Source organism: Prenolepis imparis, unplaced genomic scaffold (assembly GCF_030444845.1).
Source record: "Prenolepis imparis isolate NDT839.2.m4 unplaced genomic scaffold, iyPreImpa1.0 SCAF_6, whole genome shotgun sequence".
NCBI classification, from domain to species: domain Eukaryota; kingdom Metazoa; phylum Arthropoda; class Insecta; order Hymenoptera; family Formicidae; genus Prenolepis; species Prenolepis imparis.
In genome coordinates this window covers 4,030,390-4,054,551 of record NW_028141164.1, presented here as the reverse complement: position 1 = coordinate 4,054,551, position 24,162 = coordinate 4,030,390, and the positions used below count along the sequence as shown (strand labels likewise).

General features: G+C 33.2%; 1 protein-coding gene across 5 annotated transcripts in view; it reads right to left on the bottom strand.

Moving 5' to 3' along the window:
* LOC145937669 (uncharacterized) overlaps window positions 1–24,162 on the bottom strand; it is a 98,944-nt gene that overhangs the window by 8,583 nt on the left and 66,199 nt on the right. The window contains exons 1-5 of one of the 5 annotated variants that reach the window (XM_083040865.1): window positions 7,798–11,935; window positions 6,942–7,390; window positions 6,831–6,865; window positions 5,696–5,933; window positions 4,359–5,474 (exon numbers count right to left, since the gene is read on the bottom strand). The exons of 1 other annotated variant lie outside the window; for it this stretch is intronic. In XM_083040865.1, the coding sequence (XP_082896991.1) occupies window positions 5,204–5,474; window positions 5,696–5,933; window positions 6,831–6,865; window positions 6,942–6,946 (549 nt within the window). In that variant the 5' untranslated portion in view covers window positions 6,947–7,390; window positions 7,798–11,935 and the 3' untranslated portion in view covers window positions 4,359–5,203. Of the gene's footprint in view, window positions 1–4,358; window positions 5,475–5,695; window positions 5,934–6,830; window positions 6,866–6,941; window positions 11,936–23,190; window positions 23,246–23,315; window positions 23,413–24,162 lie in introns of those variants that run through there. 3 more of the 5 variants (XM_083040863.1, XM_083040864.1, XM_083040867.1) reach the window with 3 other exon arrangements.

Sequence of the window (24,162 nt, the reverse complement as noted above, 5' to 3'; positions counted from 1 at the left end):
CAAAGATTTTCGCTAGGAGATTAGAATATAATATAATAAATGGCTTCCTCGTTCTCATTCACAAACATGAGACTGACATGTCAGCTGCGCAAATAATTTGTTTATCGATGGCAAGCGCAGATCGGTAGGAAGCGCAGTCACCTTCATTAAGAAGAGACGAAGTATCCTGGGTGGACCTCGGTGGCTCCTCTCTTCATAAGTAGTACACCGTATTTTATAGAAGCCCGGTTGTATATTCGCGCGTATGACTTTAACTGTCGATGCGGACTTCGCCTGTATTTCTTCTCAAGTTTTACTGGCGCTAGGTCGACCGCTCCGAGCCGTAAACGTCAGTCCTCGCTAAAACCCTGCCGGGTTGCCAGGTTCCTCTTCCTCAGCCTTCTCTCTTAGCCGCCTTCTTCTTCTTCTTCTTCTTCTTCTCCTTTTCTCCGGCTCTTTTCGCCTTTCTCTTGCCTTCAAGCAACCGACGTCTTCGGCGAACATCATGTGAATTTATCCGACAGTTCTCTATTAGCCGTTGGCGTGGTTCCTGAAGGACGTCACTCTTGACGAGTACACTGACGAGGAGGTCTACGAGAGGAGCCTGCAAAGGCAACCACGCTCTCTTCGCATATTTCAAGAAATAAAATCCTCGAATTATACATGATGTGAATTATATCGATCGACGTTCGCCAAGTGCCTTTCTATACATCGCGTTAAATTCGGAATATCGATTTCTATCTCGGCAAACTGAATCATTGATTTGTAAAAAGTAATAGCACGTCATTTAGAATATATCCCTTTTCGGTAAAGAAAAACGTTCCGCGACCGCAACCGATCATTAACTACAACCAATACAAATGCGCGAAAGACATTTTAAAGATCATTTATGCGCACGTTCGGCGACTGTTGCAATTCTAGGAATAGGTGAGACCTTCCCCTTTTCGAGAAGTCTCTAGCAGGCGAGGACGTTTTAGAGCCGACCGGAAGACGTCGGTACCCGTCGGTACCCGTGTATCGTCTCAGAGCTTCATTAAGAATGCAATATGGCAGGTTTTTTGCCGAGCAAAAGAAGGGAGTGCGCGTGAACCCGCGGTCGCTTTTAAAAAAGTTACGACGAAGTTTATGAGGGTTTAATTGTAGCCCGCGACTGTGGTTAGAAAGTAGTAAAACTCCTTCTGCCAGCAAAATCGTAGTCTGTTACACTGCTTAACGCTCTCCAGTTCCTGGTTACATATGAGAAGGACGATGTGTGTGTGGGTGTGTGTGTGTATGCGCGATGAGGAAGAAGTAGCGAAGGAACATTTGCAGCGGCTCACACACTTTGATGCTGCTAATTATTGCTTTGTCGAATAAATTGTGCCTTTATTTTCGGAGAATAAGATCGACAGCCGCTATCAAGGTCACTGATATTATCTCGGAGCAATTTCGCCGATTCACAATCATTATCAGTGATTTCAACGAGTGATGCCGTAACGTCGTGGGTAGAGACGAGATAATTGTGCATAATCAATGTGTAATACAAACTACGTTATTTATAACAACTGGCACTGCAACAGCGCATAGGAACGAAAAAAATATAAAAAATATTTCCGTGAAAAAAAAAAAAACAGAACCTTTTTAAAATAAAATTAAAAAATTTTAAATATATACGAGGACTTAGAAAAAATGCACAGAAACCTTACGTAGAAAATATGATTTATGTAACACGTTTACTTACTTATTACTTATTTTTTACATTATATTTTATGTAATATCGATCCTCTCGAAACTATCATATCCGAAAACGGAAATTACTGATACAGTTTATTAGAGCATGCGTGTTCTCAAATATTGGAATCGAATTGCGCAATATACGTTCCAAAATTATAGCTCGCAGCGGATACATTCGTGGCAACATGCTTTACAAACCATGACACGTCGTCGTTTCTTCTTGACACGTTTCCAGTAGATTTTCTGTATTCGGAGTCATAAAATTCTGCTCACGGATTTAAATAGTGACAGATAGATTTATGTCTTTAATTAAATTTACCGTGTAAAAATTAACGAAAAATTAAAGATCGTAAGTTTTCTCGAAATTTTGCCAGATTATTTATTCAAAGAGATTGAAAAAAACTATAAATTTAATAATACTTTATAGTTCCATAAGTTTTATTATTTTATTATATCTCGTTTAAAACACGCGAAGAAACAAAATTATATTTATAAACATCGCTTAGCGAATAACTTGCATAAAAGTCACAAAAAAATTTATGTATATAAAAATTCAAAAAACTAACAAAAGAGCAACAATATTTGCAATTATAAAAGAATTATTATATAATATAAACGCACAACACAATTATTATAATCGTGTAAGTTCAGTCGATGTTAAAATATTGATAAAACGTATAATATTACAATTTCCTGTGCTATTATACATCAAGGGTTTACTAAAGATAAGGACGAGTTCTGGGGAGATCAGCGACATTTTGTGAGGCATGGGACTCGATTTTGCTAATGCTTGTCACATAAACTCTGGTAGTTTACCGCGCACGGAGCAAAATGAGCGAGAGACTGTAGCCTTACTTACGACTTTGCGACGACGGGGAACGCAAAAGGACGGTAAGAAGAACAAGAAAACAGTGACGATGATGACGAGGTAGGTGAAGGCAGCGTAGAATAAGAGAAAAAAAAGAGTGAGTTGTAAAGCGAACCGCGTTTACGACCGTCGTTAAATTCGCTCTGACCGACCTGTCTGATTACATTGATGCTGCTTATTGCAAAAGCGGCACTAATCCTTCCGCCGTACGTTCGCGCAACTATTAGGGGGCAATCACGAATCCTCGTTCTCTTTGCTTACGCGATATTAAATTGACGAGGATCCATTTTTTTCTGAATCGATGAGAAGAATATCAGGCATTCTTTTAAACATGTAGTTGGCTTTAACGAATATCTGTCGCACGCTTCGGTTACCGAGGATATTTTCCCGAATTAATTTACGATATAGAGAAAAATATTGAAAGAAATTATGTATCATATTTTACACGTGAATATGCAGTTTTGCAGATGCAAAAAGTATGAGACGAGTGATAGTACGGATATACTGACGAGACGTCTGAGAGAAATGCAGCGTCGTGTCTTGCAATTTGCGTCGCAAAATATTCCAACATCCACCACATAACGATCGACAGAAATGTCATCTGATGTGAAATGTCGTCGTGACTTCCCGCCAGAAACACTTAACGTTTATTCACATTGGAGAAGAAAAGAAAAAAGATGCGTATCAACTTGTGTGCCGAATTCCATCGCTTAGTTAGTCTCGACTATGCGAAAAACAAACGTCCACGACATGGAGATCGACTCACTTTCAACAACCCCTAATCATGGGCTGGAAGCAATCAGTATGCCGAGATAGCTGACAAAACCTCGCCGACGTTTTAATTACTGCTTCCATTTTCATACCTTGAGTATCGCCGCGTGCCGTTTAGCGAGCCGTACATATTTATACGTAGTCGTTTTACGACCATCATTGCGCTGTGCGATATTGATACCTTCTCGGTTCTAACGATGGAGTGTATGCATCCAATAAATCTGGATTTCTCCAGTATCTCGAGAATCGACGTCCTCGTCTCAAGTATCGGATAATAATTTGTACGATAAAAGCAACCGGTTTATTTCGCAGCACAATTTTTTTCGGATTTAAAGCATTTACGTGTATTTGTAAATAGATGCAACTTTTACCAATAATACCATTTAATTTCGAAATATCAATCATTACATGATTGAAATGTTTGATTTGAATTTTTTATATGACGAGACGTAAATTGTACAGTGAACTGCATTTTCGATGACGATAAAGACGTTGCGGTTTGCAAAAACACGCTCACCACAAATATGACTATATTATTATGAAGTTTCATTTTTATACTAATAAAAACGAGAAAATTAAAGCTATCAATACCTGATTATTTTATTAATAAAATAAATAGAAACTACTCAAATACAAGATATTAAGAATATTATCATATCTAATGTAATTGTAATTATCATGTCTAATATCTAAAGAAAAAGAAAGAGAAAAAGAAAGAGACAAAGAAGAAGAAAAAAAGGAGGAAAAGAATAAGGAAAGAGAAAGAAAATATTAGTAACAACATTATCACTACCTTTAACTTTCTATATCAGTTTTTCTATATCTTTCTATATCAGGCTATAAATAATAAGTATATTATACAATATATTTATCACAATCCAATAGTTTTGTCAAAAAAATCCATAAAATTCAACTGAACTAAAATAATATTAAGTTAATATTATAAAAAATAATACTTTTGAAATAAGAATTTTTAATATAAAAATCTACTCGTAATTTAAAACTTTAAGTTTACCTTTCTGAGCAAATTTTATGATTTAAAATTTTGTTTCGTAAATATAAACATGCACGCATTTGGAGCTTATCTCAATATGCAAACGATGAGATACGAGAAATCCTTGAAACGTATCGGTAATTAATCGAGATTTGCCGTAATCTCTTTGGGATGCCAGCAAACGTATGAGAGCGAATTAAATGTAAATACCGTAGGCAGCTTATCTTTGAGGCAGAGCGCCGTAATCCCTGATAGCCGATTGGCGTCGGGTTTTGAATCCTGCTTTCTCACGAACAGCAAAGCTATTTCCTCTAAATCGACCGACAAAAACGATAGCCGACTATCGTGAACAAAAATGGCATTGGAGACTGGTCAGCACTCGTAAATTCGATTCTTTATAGCGTTGTCATCGTTAAAGCTGGGGAAACGGAAAGGGTCGTCGTATCCTTAAGTTCTGCACATCTTATATACGCGTCCTGTGCGGTCGCTTTGACGAAGTTAGTCACAAAATTGATATTGATGAAAAAATTTTCATAGAAAACGCAATGTAATAATCTCTTTCCTTTTCCTTTATACGATTTGCCATTCGTTCTGCACGATATAATTCAATATGATACGATGTTGGATTGATTGGTGTAATTTTGATCTTTTATTCAATTATTAAAAAATTAATATTTAAAAATATTTAATTCAATTATTACTATTATATTAATATTGTTTTCATTCTGTCTTCTTATGCGTCTTTTTATGTATGTCATTTACAAAAAATATTTCTCGTGGAAAATAATCAGGTAACAACGATTATATTGCTGCGAATAAAAAAATATCTCTCCTCACAATTACGGATGTTAAAAACTAGAAAGTTGGAAAGTTAGAAATTAGAAAGTTGATGGAAGAGAAAAAGTCGAGTGATAAAGAGAGCGAAAAAGGAGAAGCGGACGAGAATCGGGAAGCGAGAAGAATCTCAGAAAGAAAGATGAGCAGCTTGCTGATCTAAACGCTATGGTCTGCTGGGCTCTTGGAAGGAAGGGCATTTTATAGCTCAGAATCCATTTTATGTGTGCCGAATTTGTGATTGCACGATTCAGACTCTCAACGATCCAAACAAAAGAAGAGCATCGGGAGTAACCGCGATTTATGTTCTCTAAACTGAAAGATAATTCATTTTTTCATCTTTAACGCCTATATCGAATTCAATTTCATCAGTCGGATTTTACGCGTTACAATCCATTAATATCACGAAATAGTTCCGATGTATTTGTTCATAAATACATAGTTATATCATGTTTATGTGACAAAATTGAAATAATGATTTTTACAAAAGGAAATATAAGGGAGGGAGAGAAGGCAAATAATAAAGTAATACTTACCGGTAACATATAGAAGATTCGGTAGAAGGTTCGGTAGAAGATTTAGGTAAGTTGTCTATGCCCGGAAGCGCATTCGAGGAGCCCACATTGGCCCATATTGGCCAGAAGTATGGACTCTGTGGCGTTTCTAGTCCGTTAAAATACGAGTATGACCATCCATGTATGAACGGAGATCTTACCATGTTCGATGACGAAATAGAACAGCATAATTCGTTGAGCTTGCTGGTTTCATCAACGACTGAAAAAAATAAAATAATTGTATAAACTACTGTATACGCGCGCATAATGATAAAGTTGAAGATTTATTTGAAATTAATATACAAATCGAGTCTTATCGCATAAATGGTTGCTGCTTTGCAACACACATCGTTAGAATTAATTTATACATATAAATGTTTCAAGAATCGTAACATATATCTATTAACATACCTAATAATAATAATCTATTAATACATTTTTTAAGTTTTCTCTGATATATAAATATACAGATACGTATAAAAATTCTCTATAAAGAATGCATGTGTTGCTGGTTTTTTGAAATCTATCAAATGCATAACTTAATAAAAACTCCACTCGATCTAAAATAAACCGGATGTGACGAGATTTGTTTCTCACATAACAAACGGGCATAAGTATAAACTTCTCCCGCTGTGCTAATGGCGCAAAATGACCTATTGCATGAATGCATCTTGATAGTTACCGCTTTTGTGCTTTCATTGCTTAATTGATGGTATTTAATTTTAATTGTTACCGCTCCCGCGACCGGGATAATGAATACTATTCACTGTTGGAAGAACCCTTTCTCATCTTTCTCGAGCTTCCTTAGCGGTATAAACTTAACAGTTCAAGGCATCATAAGCGATCTAAATTACTTACTTTCCGGGACACGCCTATAGCACCCATTAAAATGGACCAATTTATGGTCATCGAATAGTCAGATATCGCATTTTAATTTGCGACGCTTAATTCGAAAAATTTTAATTCTGCGCAACTTCTTACGTGAAATAAATTACGTGAAAATGTATAGATAAATACGAATAATCATTGATTCAATTTTAAAAAGATCAACTTAACGACATTTAATATTTTTAAATCGATTTAAAACAAGGTGGATCCGAAAGAAATGAGCATTTACACTTTTGGTCGGTCGAAAAGGAAAACATCGTCAATCTAAAAAAACAAAATGGTTTTCTTTTAATTTCAAGCATGTATGATCTATATAGACATAAATTACAATTTGAATTACTTCATCGTAGCAGTCTCTTGTAAAGTATGCACAGTAATTATAAGGATACTTGGATATTACGATAAATCATCTGTCAAGATTGGAGAATTTATACGCTAAAAATGATGCGACAATTTCAATTCACGCGAAACGCACAGGGTTCTCACTTAGAGCCAATAATTGCCGGTTTAACATGCTGCGATGGACGTTTCTTGATTACGGGGATGTATATATACTACCTTCATCGAGATTTGATGATGAGACCAATTTATAACGCATCTATCACATGTCATAACTTTAAAGTTCACATTTGCATTCTAAATTACATCGTACGTTCAGTTCTTTTCCAAGAAAGGTCTGACGCTTTCGTTACTTAAAAGCGCAGTTTATGGCGCATTAATAATTCCGTCGATTATTGCACCCCTCGCAGCACGTAATTGCAGTTAAAGTTCACCTGTAATGCATCATTCCTAAGAAATAAAAGAATAAGAAAATCACTTTGCAAAATCTCTATTGCATAACACATTCGTTAACGCGACTGACATATTAGTATATATAGAGGTGACGTGCGCTCATTGTCAGTTTAAGACTTGCATTCATTTTCGTATGAATCATATGTTTGCAGCTATATATTGTATTCGTAATATAACAAAATATAATAAAGTGATATGTTTCGTCTGGAACCGAATAAAACAAGATAGCGAAGAATAAAACCTCAACAATCTTCACTTTCATCTCCGTTTTTGATAAGAAGAGAAAGAGAATTTTTGAGTAAAAAATACATATATAATGCATATATATTTCTGGATATAAAATATATATAGTATGCCAAAATATATAATATAAAATACATTTATCATGTTCTATTTAAATCTACCATGATTACACAACAGTCATAGTTGGGGCAACAATTTTCTTAGAGGCAACATCTTGGTGTTTTGCACCAACTGCACGTTCGAAACATTATCGGCCACTCGAGTATTTATGCCGTGCACCTCGGGCAACCGGTGTGGTTATCAACAAACTGCGACTCGGCCGTAGAAGAGAGAACGTATTCTCGAGATTTATTACGGGTTTCAGTTTTCTATATATGTTCGAACGAGGATCACACGTCGGCCGTAAGTGAGAAACTTTCCGAGACACGTCCGCCCAGATACGTATAAATTATCTACACGCGCGCAAAAAATGATAACCCGATATCGCACGATATGCATTATGTAAAAAGCGCATTCATTACGAAGATGAAAAAGACGCGCTATATAACACGAGACTGAATCCAACCAACCATAGAAAGTACTCCAAAAAAAAAAGTCAAAAAAAATTCAACTTGCCTCGTAATTTACATTCAACGACGTAGTCTCACCTACACGTTCGTTTCATCGCCCGATCCTTCTCTCGCGAGAGTTGTTCGCAATCGCGCGATTTTTTAACGCCACATCGTCGCATGTTAAACGCCGCGATACACGAAACAGGAATCTCTTATCTACTTAAACCTCGAGACACGAAAAACATTTACGATTGGAATAAGAAAATTGTGAGGAATGATTAGTGACGATTTATATGACATTATGTACCCAGAGAGAAAAAAGAATATGAGAAGATGCGTCAGAGATTAGAAAGTTTCATAAATTTCATTACATCTCTTGATTTTTTGTCTTAAAATGTAATAAATCCGAGTTTATTGCATAATAAAGAAAGTCAGCGGGTATCATATGCGTCCATAAGCGCGATGTTACGACCGCGAGCGAGAGGGAACAATGCGAATCTAAAGTTAAACGCAACGATGAGTATTACGAGTAACAGAGTATTATCGGATCAAACGTGCTCAGAAATAGGATTCGCAGCTGCGTGTTCGCTGGCGTCCAGCTTACTTAATCGCCACGACTTCCGGTTGCTTTAGAATTACATGACGCCATCCCCGTTCGTTGCGGGATGAAGTGATGCCGAATATAAAGCTCACAATCAGAGGACTTTCTTTTAAGCGCAACGTGTATATTTTGCCTTTTATTATTTATGAATCTTCTTATCAATCGCCTCAAATTAGAATGCATTAAGAAATCAAAGGCATGATTGTATTATTTTAGTTAAATTCTTATGTTGCGCAACCAACGTTGCAAATGCAGACGAATGGTTCCTGCATATAGACTTATCAGTCACCTGTTCGTCTACTGTAGCATGTCAGCAGAATATTATTTCAATGTTCCTTCTTCTTGATTCTTTAATTATGATCTCTACAATTTAGCCGTAACAAATTATATATATATTAGCAAGCACTCACGGAACACATGCATTCTTCCCGCATTGAAATTACCGGTTTTCTCAACTGTAATTACGCAACCACCATCTGGCGCATACAGCGATATCGCATACATCGGGTAGAAACGCACAAAACTTAATATAAAATTTATTAAAATGCTACCCTTTATAAAGACATCTATTAATTCAGCAAGAATCTACACAACAGATCAATTAATAACAGATTATGATTATCACTTTGGGAAATATATAATTATGAATGCGCACATAAAGGAAATTCTTCTCATATTAATTTTTCACATTATTCCATAATTATAAAAATATTAGTTTTTATCACTGGCATATACTTTATCCAAAAATGTGAAATATTGCCAACCCTGGATAAACTGCTTTAAATATGAGAGATACTTCTTATTTATTTGCTTACTTATTACTTAAAAAAAAATCCAAAAATGTTTCACTATAATATTGAAATACTATTTATAAATCAAATATATATATACACATATATATGTATATCTACTTTGTAAGTTCTTAATGAATATTAATAGAGATTAAATTCTTATAATATTAAAAATTAATAATAAACTTCTAATATAATAGGTTTTAGGCCTGGAGAAATATTACTTCTTTAACGTTACGCTAATTGCTGCTGCAAAATAAGGAGCGTGTACAAAAGGCGTCGAGGTGCAACGGAATGAATAAAATAACAGGGAGAAGAGTCGATACCCTGTCTGAACGGTATACACGTACGCCTTACATCCGTTAAAAAATGAATGGCTATGCGTGATGCAAAAGTTGTAATATTATTCGAAAGTCTTTCAAAGTTGAGGCGGTTCGAATGGTCGGTTTTACGACGAGCACCGACACGACGTCGCACAATGCCGGTTCTAGTGGTTTTACATATCGTAAAGTGCGTGCACGCGCGAGCTAAAAAGCGCATATAAATCGGCTTGCCTGCTGTTATGTCTCCCGTGTGCAAAGGACCATTTACCATTTTATACTCTTGGGGCGAGCCTTTAAGGTTCGTCTCCGGCTCCTCTGTCCTTCTTTCGCTTGACGAAAGTTGGACCCTCCCCCCCCCCCCCACGGATAATTTGTTTAAGTTGAAATGTCGCAGAATAAAAATTGCTAAATTGCCAAAAATTAAAATGTTTTTTTATAAAAATTAATGAAGAAAATGTGAAAAACATACTCTTTGCAAAATTCTTGATATTTGGAAATTAACATTCACCTCTAAGCGTATTTTAACTGATGAATTTTTCGTTCATGCCATTGAGATTATTCTGTTAGTGAGATTCATCGTAATATGCTTATTTTTAAAATTTTAATAAATAAAAATATTAATTTGTGTACTATAGTGTACTTTGTTCATTGCACTCTTTTTATTATTATTACACGTAGTCTTAAAATTGCAATTGTAATTAATTGCTTATTAACATATCATTGTATAAAACAGTCATCGATGACCTACTATGAGGGATAAACGGAAAGCTTAATGTAGGGAACCGATAACCATCATAGCGGTGTGAATGTGTTAATCAATATCTCTTAATTTTCTAGAATAAATAATAAATTTGGAGTTAAATAATAATTCCACTTTTTACAGCAAATTAATATTTTCATTAAAAGCAAATAATTCCAAAAAATTAATCCATAACCACATAAATAATATTATAATATAATCATTATTATATGAATACTATACAAATCAATACCATAATAATCATTAACTTTTTGTGTTTATACTTGCATCAAGCTAATAATCTTTTTTAAAATATGATAAAAGGTAGAAAAATCGCATTACATTAATATATAACAAAAATAAATATTAATTAAAAAACATTAATGTGATATATTCAAAATTGTCCAATGTTTTGCCTCTCGAATTTTATATATATATATATATATATATATATGTGTGTGTGTGTGTGTGTGTGTAAAATGTGTATGTGTGTGTGTGAAAGAGAAAAAGAAAAAATCCAAAGAAAAATTAGATATTTTTCATTAAAGTTTCATCAAAGTTCTATATGAAAGATGAGTCTCGTAACGCGTCGCTCTTGATTTGAATAAATTGATCATCAGAAGCGTGTATTATTATCTGTGCGAATGAGAGGGAATGTTCAAAATTACTATTTAAATTTAAAAATCAATTAAATAATATTTATAAAACAATAAAAATGTTCGCATACGTGTTTGCATTTGAACGTACTTTAAAATGAAATTTATTTCATTCGGAAATATATTCATGTCGAGAAAAAAAACTTGATTGCATTAATTCCGATAAGAATGACGGATATACAAGTCTATTGTTTGGTTTCAATAAATTATATATTTATCGCGATGAGCATGACAGTGCATATAATGTGTAAAACCGTGGATATTACATAGATGTTTGCTTGCTATAAAGTATGCGTTATCTATCTTTATGGAAACACTATACTTGCACGATGCATCAAAGCTCTAGCTCTGCGTTTGTAAATGTAACTTCGGAAAGCATGAGATCATTAGTTAATTCGTGTTACTCGACGAAAACCGTGAGATTCACGTTGCATGCACGTGCTTGTTATGCATATAATGAAACATTCATGTCTTATTACAATATTGCCGCACAAATAATGATTGACATATAAATATTTGTGAAAAAATTCGAATAAATGGAAGAAAAACAAATTATAAACAAGTAGAGCATTACAAAAAAAAAGCAGTGTTGTTGTAGTATCGTCTAACAAAAGCAAAATAGTTACACGGATATAATAATTGCAACATATATTTCAATGTTTTCAACTCATAAAAATATTATTTTATAATATTATTATTAATATTGTACAACACTGCGATACAAGTACAAAATTATTATAAATGCTAAAAATTAAAAAGTTTTAATTAAGTTAAGTTTATACATAAATGACACATATCTACAAAGTTAAAAATCAAATGTTTTTATATAATTCGCATGTTATAATAATATTTTAATCAAATTTTGAAAGAGAAAAAAAAAGATAAATTGTAAATTTGTAGAGAGATATACGGTTGAAAGAAAATGCAATGATTTGGAGACCTTGCATATATAAATACATTTCGAGAGTACTGTCTAAAAAAAGCTTTACGTATCGCATACATAGTATCGTCCTTGCACTTTGTGTGCGCGATCGTTCTCGTCGATCTGCATTTGAGATCGTGAACAATAAAATTCGCATAAATACATACATTAAACTATATATATTTTATATAAGTGAACATAAAATTAAACAAGAATCCATGGTCGTTATATATATGTATATATTGCGAAAGACTTCGCGCAATTCACATGTATGGGTATCACGTTGGTCTACGTTGGTGCACAATATGCGATGTCGTGACGCGGCGGTTGTTTGTGCATACTAGATAAGATATGCGCAGCGCTTATATGCATATCCAGCTCGAATGTTACGAACATTGTTGCTAATGTCAAGGAGAACCGAGTCACGCCTCGAGCCCGATACTTCCCACCGCGCATCGGGACGCTAATGCATGTGTGTGTATGTGTGTATATATGTGTGAGTGCACGTGTCACTCCGCCTCCTCTTCTGTCGCATCGAAGTGCAACGCGAACAGTGCCCCTCATCCGTTCTCCTTCACGTGCCTTCCTCGCTCTCATTCTTTCTCTCTCTTTCTATCTTCTTTTGTATCTTTCTACGTCTGGCTTGCGGTTATGTAAGCTCATGCATTGCCAATTTTCTCGACCGGATTGCCCGCAATCGCAGCTGCTCGATTTTATCCTCGTCTCGCGCAGCATTCCATCTCGCGCGTCGTTCTTTAATAAAAAAAAAAATTTTTTTTTTTAAATAAAAAAAAAGCAGTGCTTCTCGCGCTCACATAGCACCGTGGCTAAGTTACATATATTAACTCGTTCGTGCAGATTGCAATCGTGATTTTCTCTCTCTTGCTTTGCTTCCGTTCGACCTTTCGCACGTTTGCTTCGTCTCGCTCACTAACGTTCCACACAGACACGGATCTGTCTTTATCTTCGCTCTCTTGCCGGCTTCTCTCTACCACAGGCTTCTTTTCTTCTCTTTGCCATCATTCCTCCATCCTCCTCATTCTCTTGCAGAGAGCCCTCACCGATTCGCTCGGCTCTTCTCTTCCACGTATATCGCAGTCTTATTCGTTGCATGCAATTCAGGGTCGTATAAATCTGTTTCCACTTCTCATGTCAATCGTATTGAATTCATATAAAATATCGGCCTGATTCTTTTGCGAATGCGTATACAAGTTTCCGTGTTCATAATCAAGTATAGTTGCATACTCTGTACTAATCAGTAATAATCGACACCGGTGCATTAATGCACATCACTACGCGATCATCGTTAGGACGACAATAAACAATGCAAAAGTAACGGATGTTAAGCCCACGCAATAAAATTAATAATGTCGTAAAACTTTGATAGTTTTATACCATACGTTATGTACTTTTACGCGTGGTAATAATAATTAGTTTATTGCCAGGAAATTTTATCTATTATGTTTGATCTATATGAGCGTCAACTCAATCAACCTCGAGATATGCAGATAATGACACTAATGCAAATAAATGCAAATAATAACGTTGCAACAAGAATAAAACATTTTCGTTAAGAATTAAAAAAATAACTCTTGGAATGCAGATGAAAATGTGTGTCATAAAATGTTAATATTATGTGTGTCAATAATTGTTAATATTTGATTTATTCAATTTACAATTCTTAGAAAGATCCCTGGAAGATGCGAAAAATTTCTATAAAAATACACGTCTCCGCACGAGGTTGCCTTCATCTTGATTAAAATATTCATCCAGAAATTGAATATTTTATAGTCTAAACACATTGCGTACGTGCCACCACACCGCGTGACCAATAACGACGTGAAATTAATCACGGCTAATTTTAAATTCCGCATACAACTGCTTGCTACGTATAAAATAGCCACTTTCCAATTCAAATTAATTTAGAAGAGGAGAATAGGCAATTTATAGACAAATTTAAAAATATTAAAGATTTTTTATAAAATTCCCTTTTTTCTCTTTATAAAACTGAGCAATTTTGTATTGGAAACAGTGAAACAATCAGAACATTCATAATTTTTTGTGGCATAAGCATCAGTCTTCGTTTTTATATACATTTTTTTCTGAATCCGATTGCATTCTTTCTCGGACTCATGCGATAACCGCGTTATCATTGAGATATCGAAAAAAAGTGAGTGAGTTTTTGCACACTTTAAAATAAAATAGAAAATTGAATTTTTTTTTTTACGGTTTACTGATACCGGCATTCGAAAACGATAGTGTCGACTTTGATCCAGTTTCGAACATGATACGAATAAAAATTGATGTTGATTCTAGCGGTTCCGCGCAATAACCGTGCATGTATTTTTATTAGAATACACATTTGTATACGTATGTCTGTTTTGGAAGCGACCATACTATGAATAGATTGCATCGTAATTGCAGTGACGATTTTAGAATCTCTGAAATTGCGAGGAGACACGAAATATGACATTCATATGTCGCAAACTATATTAGAACGCATTACAATTTCTTGTTTTTATATTTAATCTATATATATTTAATCTAGAATATTTCTTGCATTTACACAAATTATCATAGCGAAATTAAACATTCGAAACATAATTTTGTGTCTTATCATATTCTAAACACATATGTTGAATAGTAATTTAACATTATAAAATAGTTTAAATCATTTTCTTACTTTTTTGTGTGTGTGATGTGCGATTGCAATAATAATTGTAAAAATACTAAAAGAGATGTTTTAAAAAAAACTGCGGTGAAACTCATCTATGACTCGAAATAAATGTCTGTCAAAGCACTTGCAATATAAAAAAAGATTGACAGATAAATTACACACCTCAATGACTTATCTGTTTATTTCTACACAATTATTGTTATATATCTAAGTATCGAACAAGCTAACCAATTCGTTTCCTCTGCAATTTAGAAGATATAAATATGCATTCTTTCATTCACTCTAGTTCCAGTTATGCATCCACCTGTCTCACAAGCAAATTGTATTAATCTTTTTCTTCTACTTATATCTTCTCTCTTTCTTTTTCCTCTCTCTACTGAAACCTCTCGCTCTAGTTCATGCACGGAAGTAATAATCATGAACTCATTTAGTTTCCCGCGAGAGATTAAGATATGCAAGTGGATCGAACGGATGCAAGCAAACTGATTCGACATTTGCCTTCGGACAAGGAAGATAATGCTTTCAGAGCATCGGTATAAATACATCATAATTACATCCTATGACAAATCTTTTTTCAAGTATAGAGCTTATATCTATTATAGAGATTATAAAACATATGTGCAGATACAAAATATTTCTATCAATATATTTTAATCTAATCTTTATGGTAAATTAGATATATATATATATATATATATATATATATATATATATATATGCATATTCGTATTCCAATAATATTAAGAAAAAAGACATTTTAATATATATATACAGGGTGTCCCAGAATGATGGGGACTAAAATCGTGTGCAGATTCCTGGGATCATTTGGAGACGATTCTTCCTCAGCAAAAATGTCGAGACACCAATAATTTTCGAGTTATAAATAAGATTGAAAATAAAGGGTTTTTCGCAAACTAAGCCTTGTGGAAATAAAATAATAATAAATTCACATTCTTCAGTTAATTTCAGGTAGAGTTTACTTTAATAGAATTTTAATTTAAGGCTTAGTTACAAAGATACATGATGGCAAAAATTGGAAACATGCAAAAAATAATGACCTCCCTCGACATTTTCGCTGAGGAAAAATCGTCTTCAAATGATCCCAGGAATCTGCACACGAATTTAGTCCCCATCATTCTGGGACACCCTGTATATATATAGATGGTATATATTAAAATTCTTCTTTCTTAATATTATTTGCTAATTTTGCATGGAATCAGAAAACAAGTTTTGTTAATATACATACACTGCTGTTTGTGAAAATTGCAACACCATGAAAGAATAATAATATTAGCTGTGTTGTAATTTTCAGCAGCATATACATACATATAGAACACTCGTTAATATATATGTATGAAAACTTGTTTCATGATTCCGTGCAAAATTAGCAAAATTAGCCAGTGTGGTCCAACTTATCTCTCCCCGGGTATAATAATTCCGGATAAAATTCTAGACACGAAGAGGATCGACGATTGTCGTCGGGCGTTCCGCAGCACGCAATTTTCATCGTCGTGTAACAATCTACCTCTGCCTTCTTACACGCCACGTCGCGTGAGGCTAGCACACAACCGTTTATAACAGTGTGCAGCAGAAGCTGCAAATACGGCTCGCGTCAGCGAATCACTATAAGTGATACCGAAGAAGATGCGGATACGAGAATATAGTCGACTGAGTCGACTCGTCACCGCCGTCCGTCTAATTCCGGCTGTGACCGCATTTGTTGTTAAACAGACTGAGAAAGCGAAGAAGATACGGATCACGAATCGGATGAGAATCTGAGAAAACTACGGGAAATGCCCGGCTATCCGGAAGAAATTAGAGATGTTCCTTCGCGTCAAAAGTCGACGTTAATTATTCCCTGAAGACATGCTTCGCTAAGCATTCGCATCTTGAAGTTATTTTTGCAACCGTAAAACAAAGTTTCCTCGGATTCTACATTTTTGCGATATCTTTTCGGCTGCAAATTCTTTAGCAATTTTGACATGTTCATTTTTTATAGAAATTTTAATTTAATTTTTCCTTCAATATTTTATTCAATAATAATCTAGCAATAATTAATCTAATAATAATCTAACAATATTCCTAACAATAATTAAAATGTTATTAGCTTATTTATTAGGTTATTAATCTCTATTCTTTTTGTTAATAATAAGAATTTTACTTTCGCAAAATATTAATCTCGTCAGTATAAATATATAGGAAGACAGATTAATAAATAATGAGGATTTATTAATATCAAGTAATGATGTAACTATTTCGTCATGTAACTACTTAATTCAATGACATAATCAATAAAAGTGATGGCCTTGTCAGCGTCTTTTTGACAGCTGGATGATTTCTTATGCTGAAATAATCATTCTAATTAATAACTGTAACATAATCGTATCACTCGAAAGTCTTTGCTGTTGCGGATGAGACTAAAATTGAATATATATAGGCTCTCTCTTCAACTCCAAACATTTTGATATCAATAAATGCGTAATTATATTTGCATGGCCTTGTCTAAATTTATGTTAAGATATTTATGCTATTGTCTAAATTAATGTTATCTAAAGTTATATTAAGACAATTTTATTGGAATGGCAGAAATATTTTACCTATCTTTCATTAAAAATATTTTGAGAAAGTTGTGAGAAAGACCGCAACTATATATACAAATCGTAACAAATAACAAAGGAAAAATATCATTTTTAAATGATAAATAGTCCTCTTGCTAAAATTATCTCTCTTTAAAAGTCAAGGTATAGATCGAAGTTTACGATAGATATACATATGTTAATGACCGTATCGTCGTAAAGATGATAAATAACGAGTTTAAGAAATAAATGAAAAATTTTATCGCGCATATACTGCATGAAAAAAATACGCAAAGTAATTGCTCCTTATATGTAAAATATTCTTTCTAGTTACGAACCGCTGTCTGGCTAGCAATAAGTTACATGGCACTCTGACTCGATTATAGTTAATTACAAACTACGGATAACTGTAAAATAATTGATTTACTAGCGACTGCTTTCATCGTCCTGTCTCGATTAATACCGGAAATAATGGCACTTTTCTGTCGTGCGTCCAAGTTACGCAGGCTATCTTATCGCTTGTAAATGGGAATATCATCAATTCGCTCGTAGCGATAATTCCACGCGCACGTGTAACAGCGGTCTTAAATGGTCATATTACATAAACCACTTTTAAATGACACATATGGACACGTAACTTCTTGATATTGCATCAGAGTAATTTATGACAATTTATAACAAAAAAAAAATCGCACAATATGACTAGCTTATAAATGTATCTATCTTTCATATAGCTAAGATATCGAAGCTCGAAGAGAATGATTTAATTCGATTAATTGATTTAATAGTATAGCACCTATAAATAATGATTCGCATTTTATTAAAATTTTCATCATTTCGAATAGGCTTAATTTGATTATTAAAATTTTTTTCCGATTTGTACATAAAATTTATATTTACTATCCAATATTATACTTCTCGATTAATTCTATTTACTATACTATTAGCGTTAATTAATTATAAATTATTTTCTAATATAGTAATAATATATCTTTCGAAAAAAATAGAACGTAAACAATTTTTATAATTGAAAAAATTATAGATTCTTAAAATTACAAAAAAATGAATAATATAACAATATTATTCTTATAAAATTCTTAGAATTAAAAAAATTGATAATATAGCAGTATTCCTTGCATATACAAAGCATTTCTGTATAAAAACAGGTTTCTATTTTATGCATTGTTTCATCGGCCGACAGCTATAGAGTCAAGGTTTTTTTGTCGATAATATATATTCCGTCCTTGCACTTTGAACTACATTAAGAAAACGTTCAATAGAATATGTGACTTAGAGATACTGCATAATTACAAAATAACTTCGTTACTATGTATTGGCTCGTATACAAGTTCGTGCAAAATGGACAATCACTCAGAAATACAACTCATATTGACTTTTAAACAATCGCGTCAATAAGAGTGATTTTAATTGTAAGATACGGAATATTATAGTCAATTCGTCAGCAAAATCGATAATCGTCATGCTTGTCTAAAAACAAGACTCCTCACGCGTCATTTTGTTTTTTTTATTGTTAAATATTAGTATGTAAACACCTCTTGCTTGATATCGATTCACGTTTTCAGCAATTAACCATAAATTATAATATTGTAAAATATAGCAAAGTTAATAATTTTTATTATAAAAATTGTCTTTTATTATCGATGTAGATAGAATAATATTCTTTCGTTTCTTTATATATTTCATTTTGTGACTAACATAAAAAATCAAATTACACACACACACACACATGCAATCCAAAGTCGACGTTGAAACATTAATTACATTTTGCGATTTATTTTATCTTCCTGCATTTTCATATCCTCTTTTAACACCGTGCTTTCATATTTTCTTGAAGGCCGACCTAAATTTCATATTCAGAAATTATCTGCGCTAAATTACAAGGCGCCCAATGAATGATTCATGGTATCAGTCTTAAATGCATCGTAGCACGCATGTTTTCCAGGCAAATACTGGATCGAACGAGGTTGTGCTACACCATCGCTCGAATCTCTCACCTGCTTGCTGTTTACGAAGAAGTGCCTTTTTGACTTTTTATCGGATGAACTGATGAAAAGTTTATTGGCTCCAAGGTAAATGCATTTCGGATGCATGACTTTGTCGCGAACTTGCGCGTTTAATCGCTCATTTTTAAATAAAATTTTATTCCCATATTAATCTAATTATTTAATTAATAGATTAAATTTTATCGTATAAAAAATTTTTTATCTTTTCGTCATTTTCGCACGTGTTAATTTCTGAGTATTCAGGTCGATACTTGCTCGATAGTCTATCTAATTATATAGTTTCTTATACACTGATGCAAAATTTGTAACATGAAATAGTTATGCATGAAAATTGTCTAATTGTATGTTTATTAGGCAATGTGTTGCATCGTAAAATTATGATTATACATATACGACAAAAATACCAATTCAGAGAAATTGTACTGCAAAAATATTTAATCTTTAGATATAATTTCTATAAATTTAATAACAGGATATTTAAATTATACGCTATAGAGAAGTTTTTCCACTTAATTTCTCACAATTACATACATATATCTATATGCGTACGTATAATGTATGTACGTTTAGTGACGTTTAGTAATGATGTAATGCAAAATTATCAATGCACTTGCACAAGGTCAATTCTCTTTGAGTGATTCTAGTAAATGGTAAAGATCTATGCATCAATGTATGATACACGCAATCAGTCACGTAATATACCAGTGATTCGTAATAATAATACGTTATTAATGATACTATCTAGCGATGTCATGTTTTCAATAAAATTTTTAATAATCCTTTAGCTATGATAAAACTTTGGAAATTGAATTTGAGCAAAAAATCAAAAATTTATACATAAATATTGATGTCAAATGCGAATTTATAACATTTATTTATACATTATTTATTAAATAATTAAAAAATATTAAACTTTTAAAAAAACACTTATTTATTACGATAAAATATTCTCTCCTTTAAACTTTTCATAATTTTTTTCAATTATTATCGAACTTAATTATTTTCTAACTTCTCCCGTTTTATAAAATTTAAAAATTTCTTTCGTCTCACAAGATTTAAAAAATGTAATTTTTTAAATTTAAGATCTTAATACTTTTTCGCGCAAAATCCTCTATCATAAAAGTAACGAAACATAAAGTTACGCAACGTTTTAGAGAATTTATGCCAAGACAGATGCAATATTGGAGAGAAAGAAAGTGAAAGAGAAAGTAGCAATAACACGTGGCTTACTACAGCAAATATGAAGTATTTTCGCCTCACGCCAGTGCATTATGTATATCAGTCAAGTTGGACCGTCGTGAATTTTCGCGCTAAGTATTCGTTTACTGCAAGCCAAAAGTATCCACCTATAGAGATGCCTGAAAATGTGCTTTCGCAATACGAGACGACCGTTATTTGCTTGCGTGCACGAACATACGCGTGGCAAATACGCATACATCGACGCATTCATATCGACGTCGTATCGCGACTGCATCATTTTTTTTTCATGCGGTGTAGCCGTGCGCGACCACAGCAACGCATCGATAACTTGCGAAACAAAGTAATTATTTATATTTTTATATAATTAACTACTAGCTATACAGTTGTGTTAATTGCGTCACAGTACGAGGAAGAAGTTATTCGCGCGTCAAAAAAATTTAGAATTTTTTCATAAAAAAAAAAATACTTATCGCGATGTAATCGCTCGTTCAATTTTAATTTGACAAAATTTTGAGAAATTGTCTTAAGAGCGTACAATGTAATTTTCGACCAATAATTAAGAGGAATGTTGTAACATCCTCTTTGTGCCAACTATGTATGTATGTGCCATCAATATGTGGATGCAATTAATGTGCATTTATGGCTGATTCATTATTTACACTAGACTGATGCTTCTGCCTCTGTCGCAATTACGAAGCCTTCTTTCCGCAAGAAGTGTCATTAATCTCTGACATGAACGCAGAGGTGCAGACATTCACTACTTAGTCAAGTGTCTTTTAATGCGGTTAGGCCTGTCAAATATGTACACTATTTATAACATTCAACACAAACAATCAATACGTCATATCGATTTTCAGAGCTAATAATCAATATAAATTAAAATATCCTCATTTGTCAAATGCATAAACAAACATCACTCATACATACACATACATATACATATATATTTGAAATAATTCCGAAATTATATTAAGATTTTTATAATCATATTCAAATATATCCTAAATAATCAAAAACGTTTCAAAGTCTTTTTGCTCTTTAATAGATAATAGATTCAAATGTTGTGTATGTTAATGTTAATGTGTCATTTTTTTCATAACTTCATGTTTGATAGCCTCGCGCGTAAATTTATGCGCCTTACATGCCGTGATATATAACGTTAGTAACGGTGTAACTATGCATTCAGTGTGATGTGGAGCCATTAATCGTCCACTTGCTCATACAAGTCTTTGGAATGTCGCTTTCTCAATCGGTTTAAATTTAACTATCAGACTGGACAAACGAGATTGCATCGATTCTTTACGATTTATTTTGAGTGATATAAAGGCAGCGAAATATTTGTATTACACGATTACACGCCATTGTTGTAATGATAATAAAATAAAGTAATAAACATGTATTAACTAGAAGTTTATAAGACATATTCAAGTATAATAATATAATGACGCCATTATTTATGATTTTCTGCTCATTCGAGAGATAGAATGTATACGATTAATTTGTATGCTCCAAGGAACTGACTCTTTCGACGAATAATATTCGTTTAAGCGATCTATAGTGGTCAGGTCAGGTTAGGTTAAGCGAATCGCATAGCTTGGGCTGGCTACTTAATAGATTATTCTCTTTTTCTTAGCTGCTTAACTGTCTCTTCTCTGAAAATTCAGCTTTAAGAAATACACGCATTCCTCTCTATTGCTATGCCGTATAAAACACAACCGCAATTTTATCAAAACAATGATCAAAAATGATAATTGTAAGTAATATAAAAAAGAAAACTCTTTGCTCAGTCTGAAATATCTGTACGTGTACATATATTGTTATTAATTTAGGACTTTTAACACTTTCACCAGTATCCAAACGTTTACATAATTTATAATTACTTCTAATGTACTGATAGTGAAAGTTTCAATTCGTAAGATATGTTAAAAATCATACAAGATATAAACGATAATTTTAAATTATTTTATTAAAAAAATGAGAAGAAAAAGATATAAATGTAAATAGAACAAAATTCTGTAAAAAAATCACGCGGTAGTTTTTTAAGATGCTTCGTGTAATGGAAAAAAAAAAAAAAACATAATTAGAGTTTAATTTTTAGAATTCTATTTCAAATGTAAATTTTAATTATATAAAAAATATTCTATTGCGTGTGCAGATACATAGATTAAAACTTTTTTTAAGCTCACGCGAACAAAAAGTCACATTTATACGAGAGACTGTCATAACGCTCATTAGATATACACATCACATGCTTAATTGTGTTGATACTAATCGTCAACAACTTAATTACTGGGTGCAAAATGCAGGGTATATAACACAATGATATTATAAAAATGATGCCGTGAATCCATCCATGATTAAAGAAAGTATTTCGCAACGGTTCTGGGCGAATGATTAGTGATCCAGAACCGAGGCGATTTACGATGAAGGAAGGAAGGGTTTTGTCCGAGCGTGTCGATTATCTCCACGGGTAAGATTAACAAAAACACCATACCTTTCTTTGATGCCTTGAGCCCCTTCTTATTCGCTTCAGGATAAAACAACCGGATCTATAGCGCGAATTTTATTTATCAATTAATCTCATTTTTTCTCGCAAGCTTGAGCCGTGAAAATTCGTACCATGATATTAAAGAAAATTAATAAATATCGAGATTGGTATTCCTTTCGCAAAAATCCTCCAAAGTGAATATTTTTACTTTGTTGGAATGGCTTTTTTAGTAGATTAACTATCACCAAAATAGTAGAGAGCAGGGATAAATAAAATAAATCATGTGTGTTCCATCATTATTCATCTGTATATCACTATTCATCTATAGTCGTTTATTCTGTAAGCATAATATTGCTATTGCAACTGTTTATTTGCAAGCAACATTACTATTAAACACGATTCCTGGTACGAGAAAAGGCGTAGATAAGTGTCAGCCACATATTATCGTATCACGCTTTACGCGCACATACTTACACACAATCCCCTTGTACAACAGCGGACGAGAGAAACTTTCTGTAAGGCATATCACTCCGATATAACGCAGCGAAATTATAAATGTTGGTCGTATACACAAGATTTGCAAGCTGTACGGAGCATATTTTAAACACACCGTCGCGATACCAAACAGGTTTTCAGGTGATCTTCAAGATATACGGACAGGTAATATCTTCCAGAGATGAAATCGGAAATTTTTCTTCCGAAGTGAAAAAACCACTTTTTTCCGTCGACGATTCTCATTAGTATATTTTCAAAGATTATCTTCATGTGTTGCGGCAAAGATATTTATTATGTTGCAATGTTTATCGAGACATCTACTTGTGCCAAAATACAATCGCAGATGATTCACATTATTCCGAAGAACATAAATAAAAGCATATTATACGTCTATGATTCTCTCACAGAGCTTTAATCATATTGAAGTTGGAACGATTTTTAAGAGAAGAAAACAAACACGTTATTTCACAGTCGAAGTAGTAA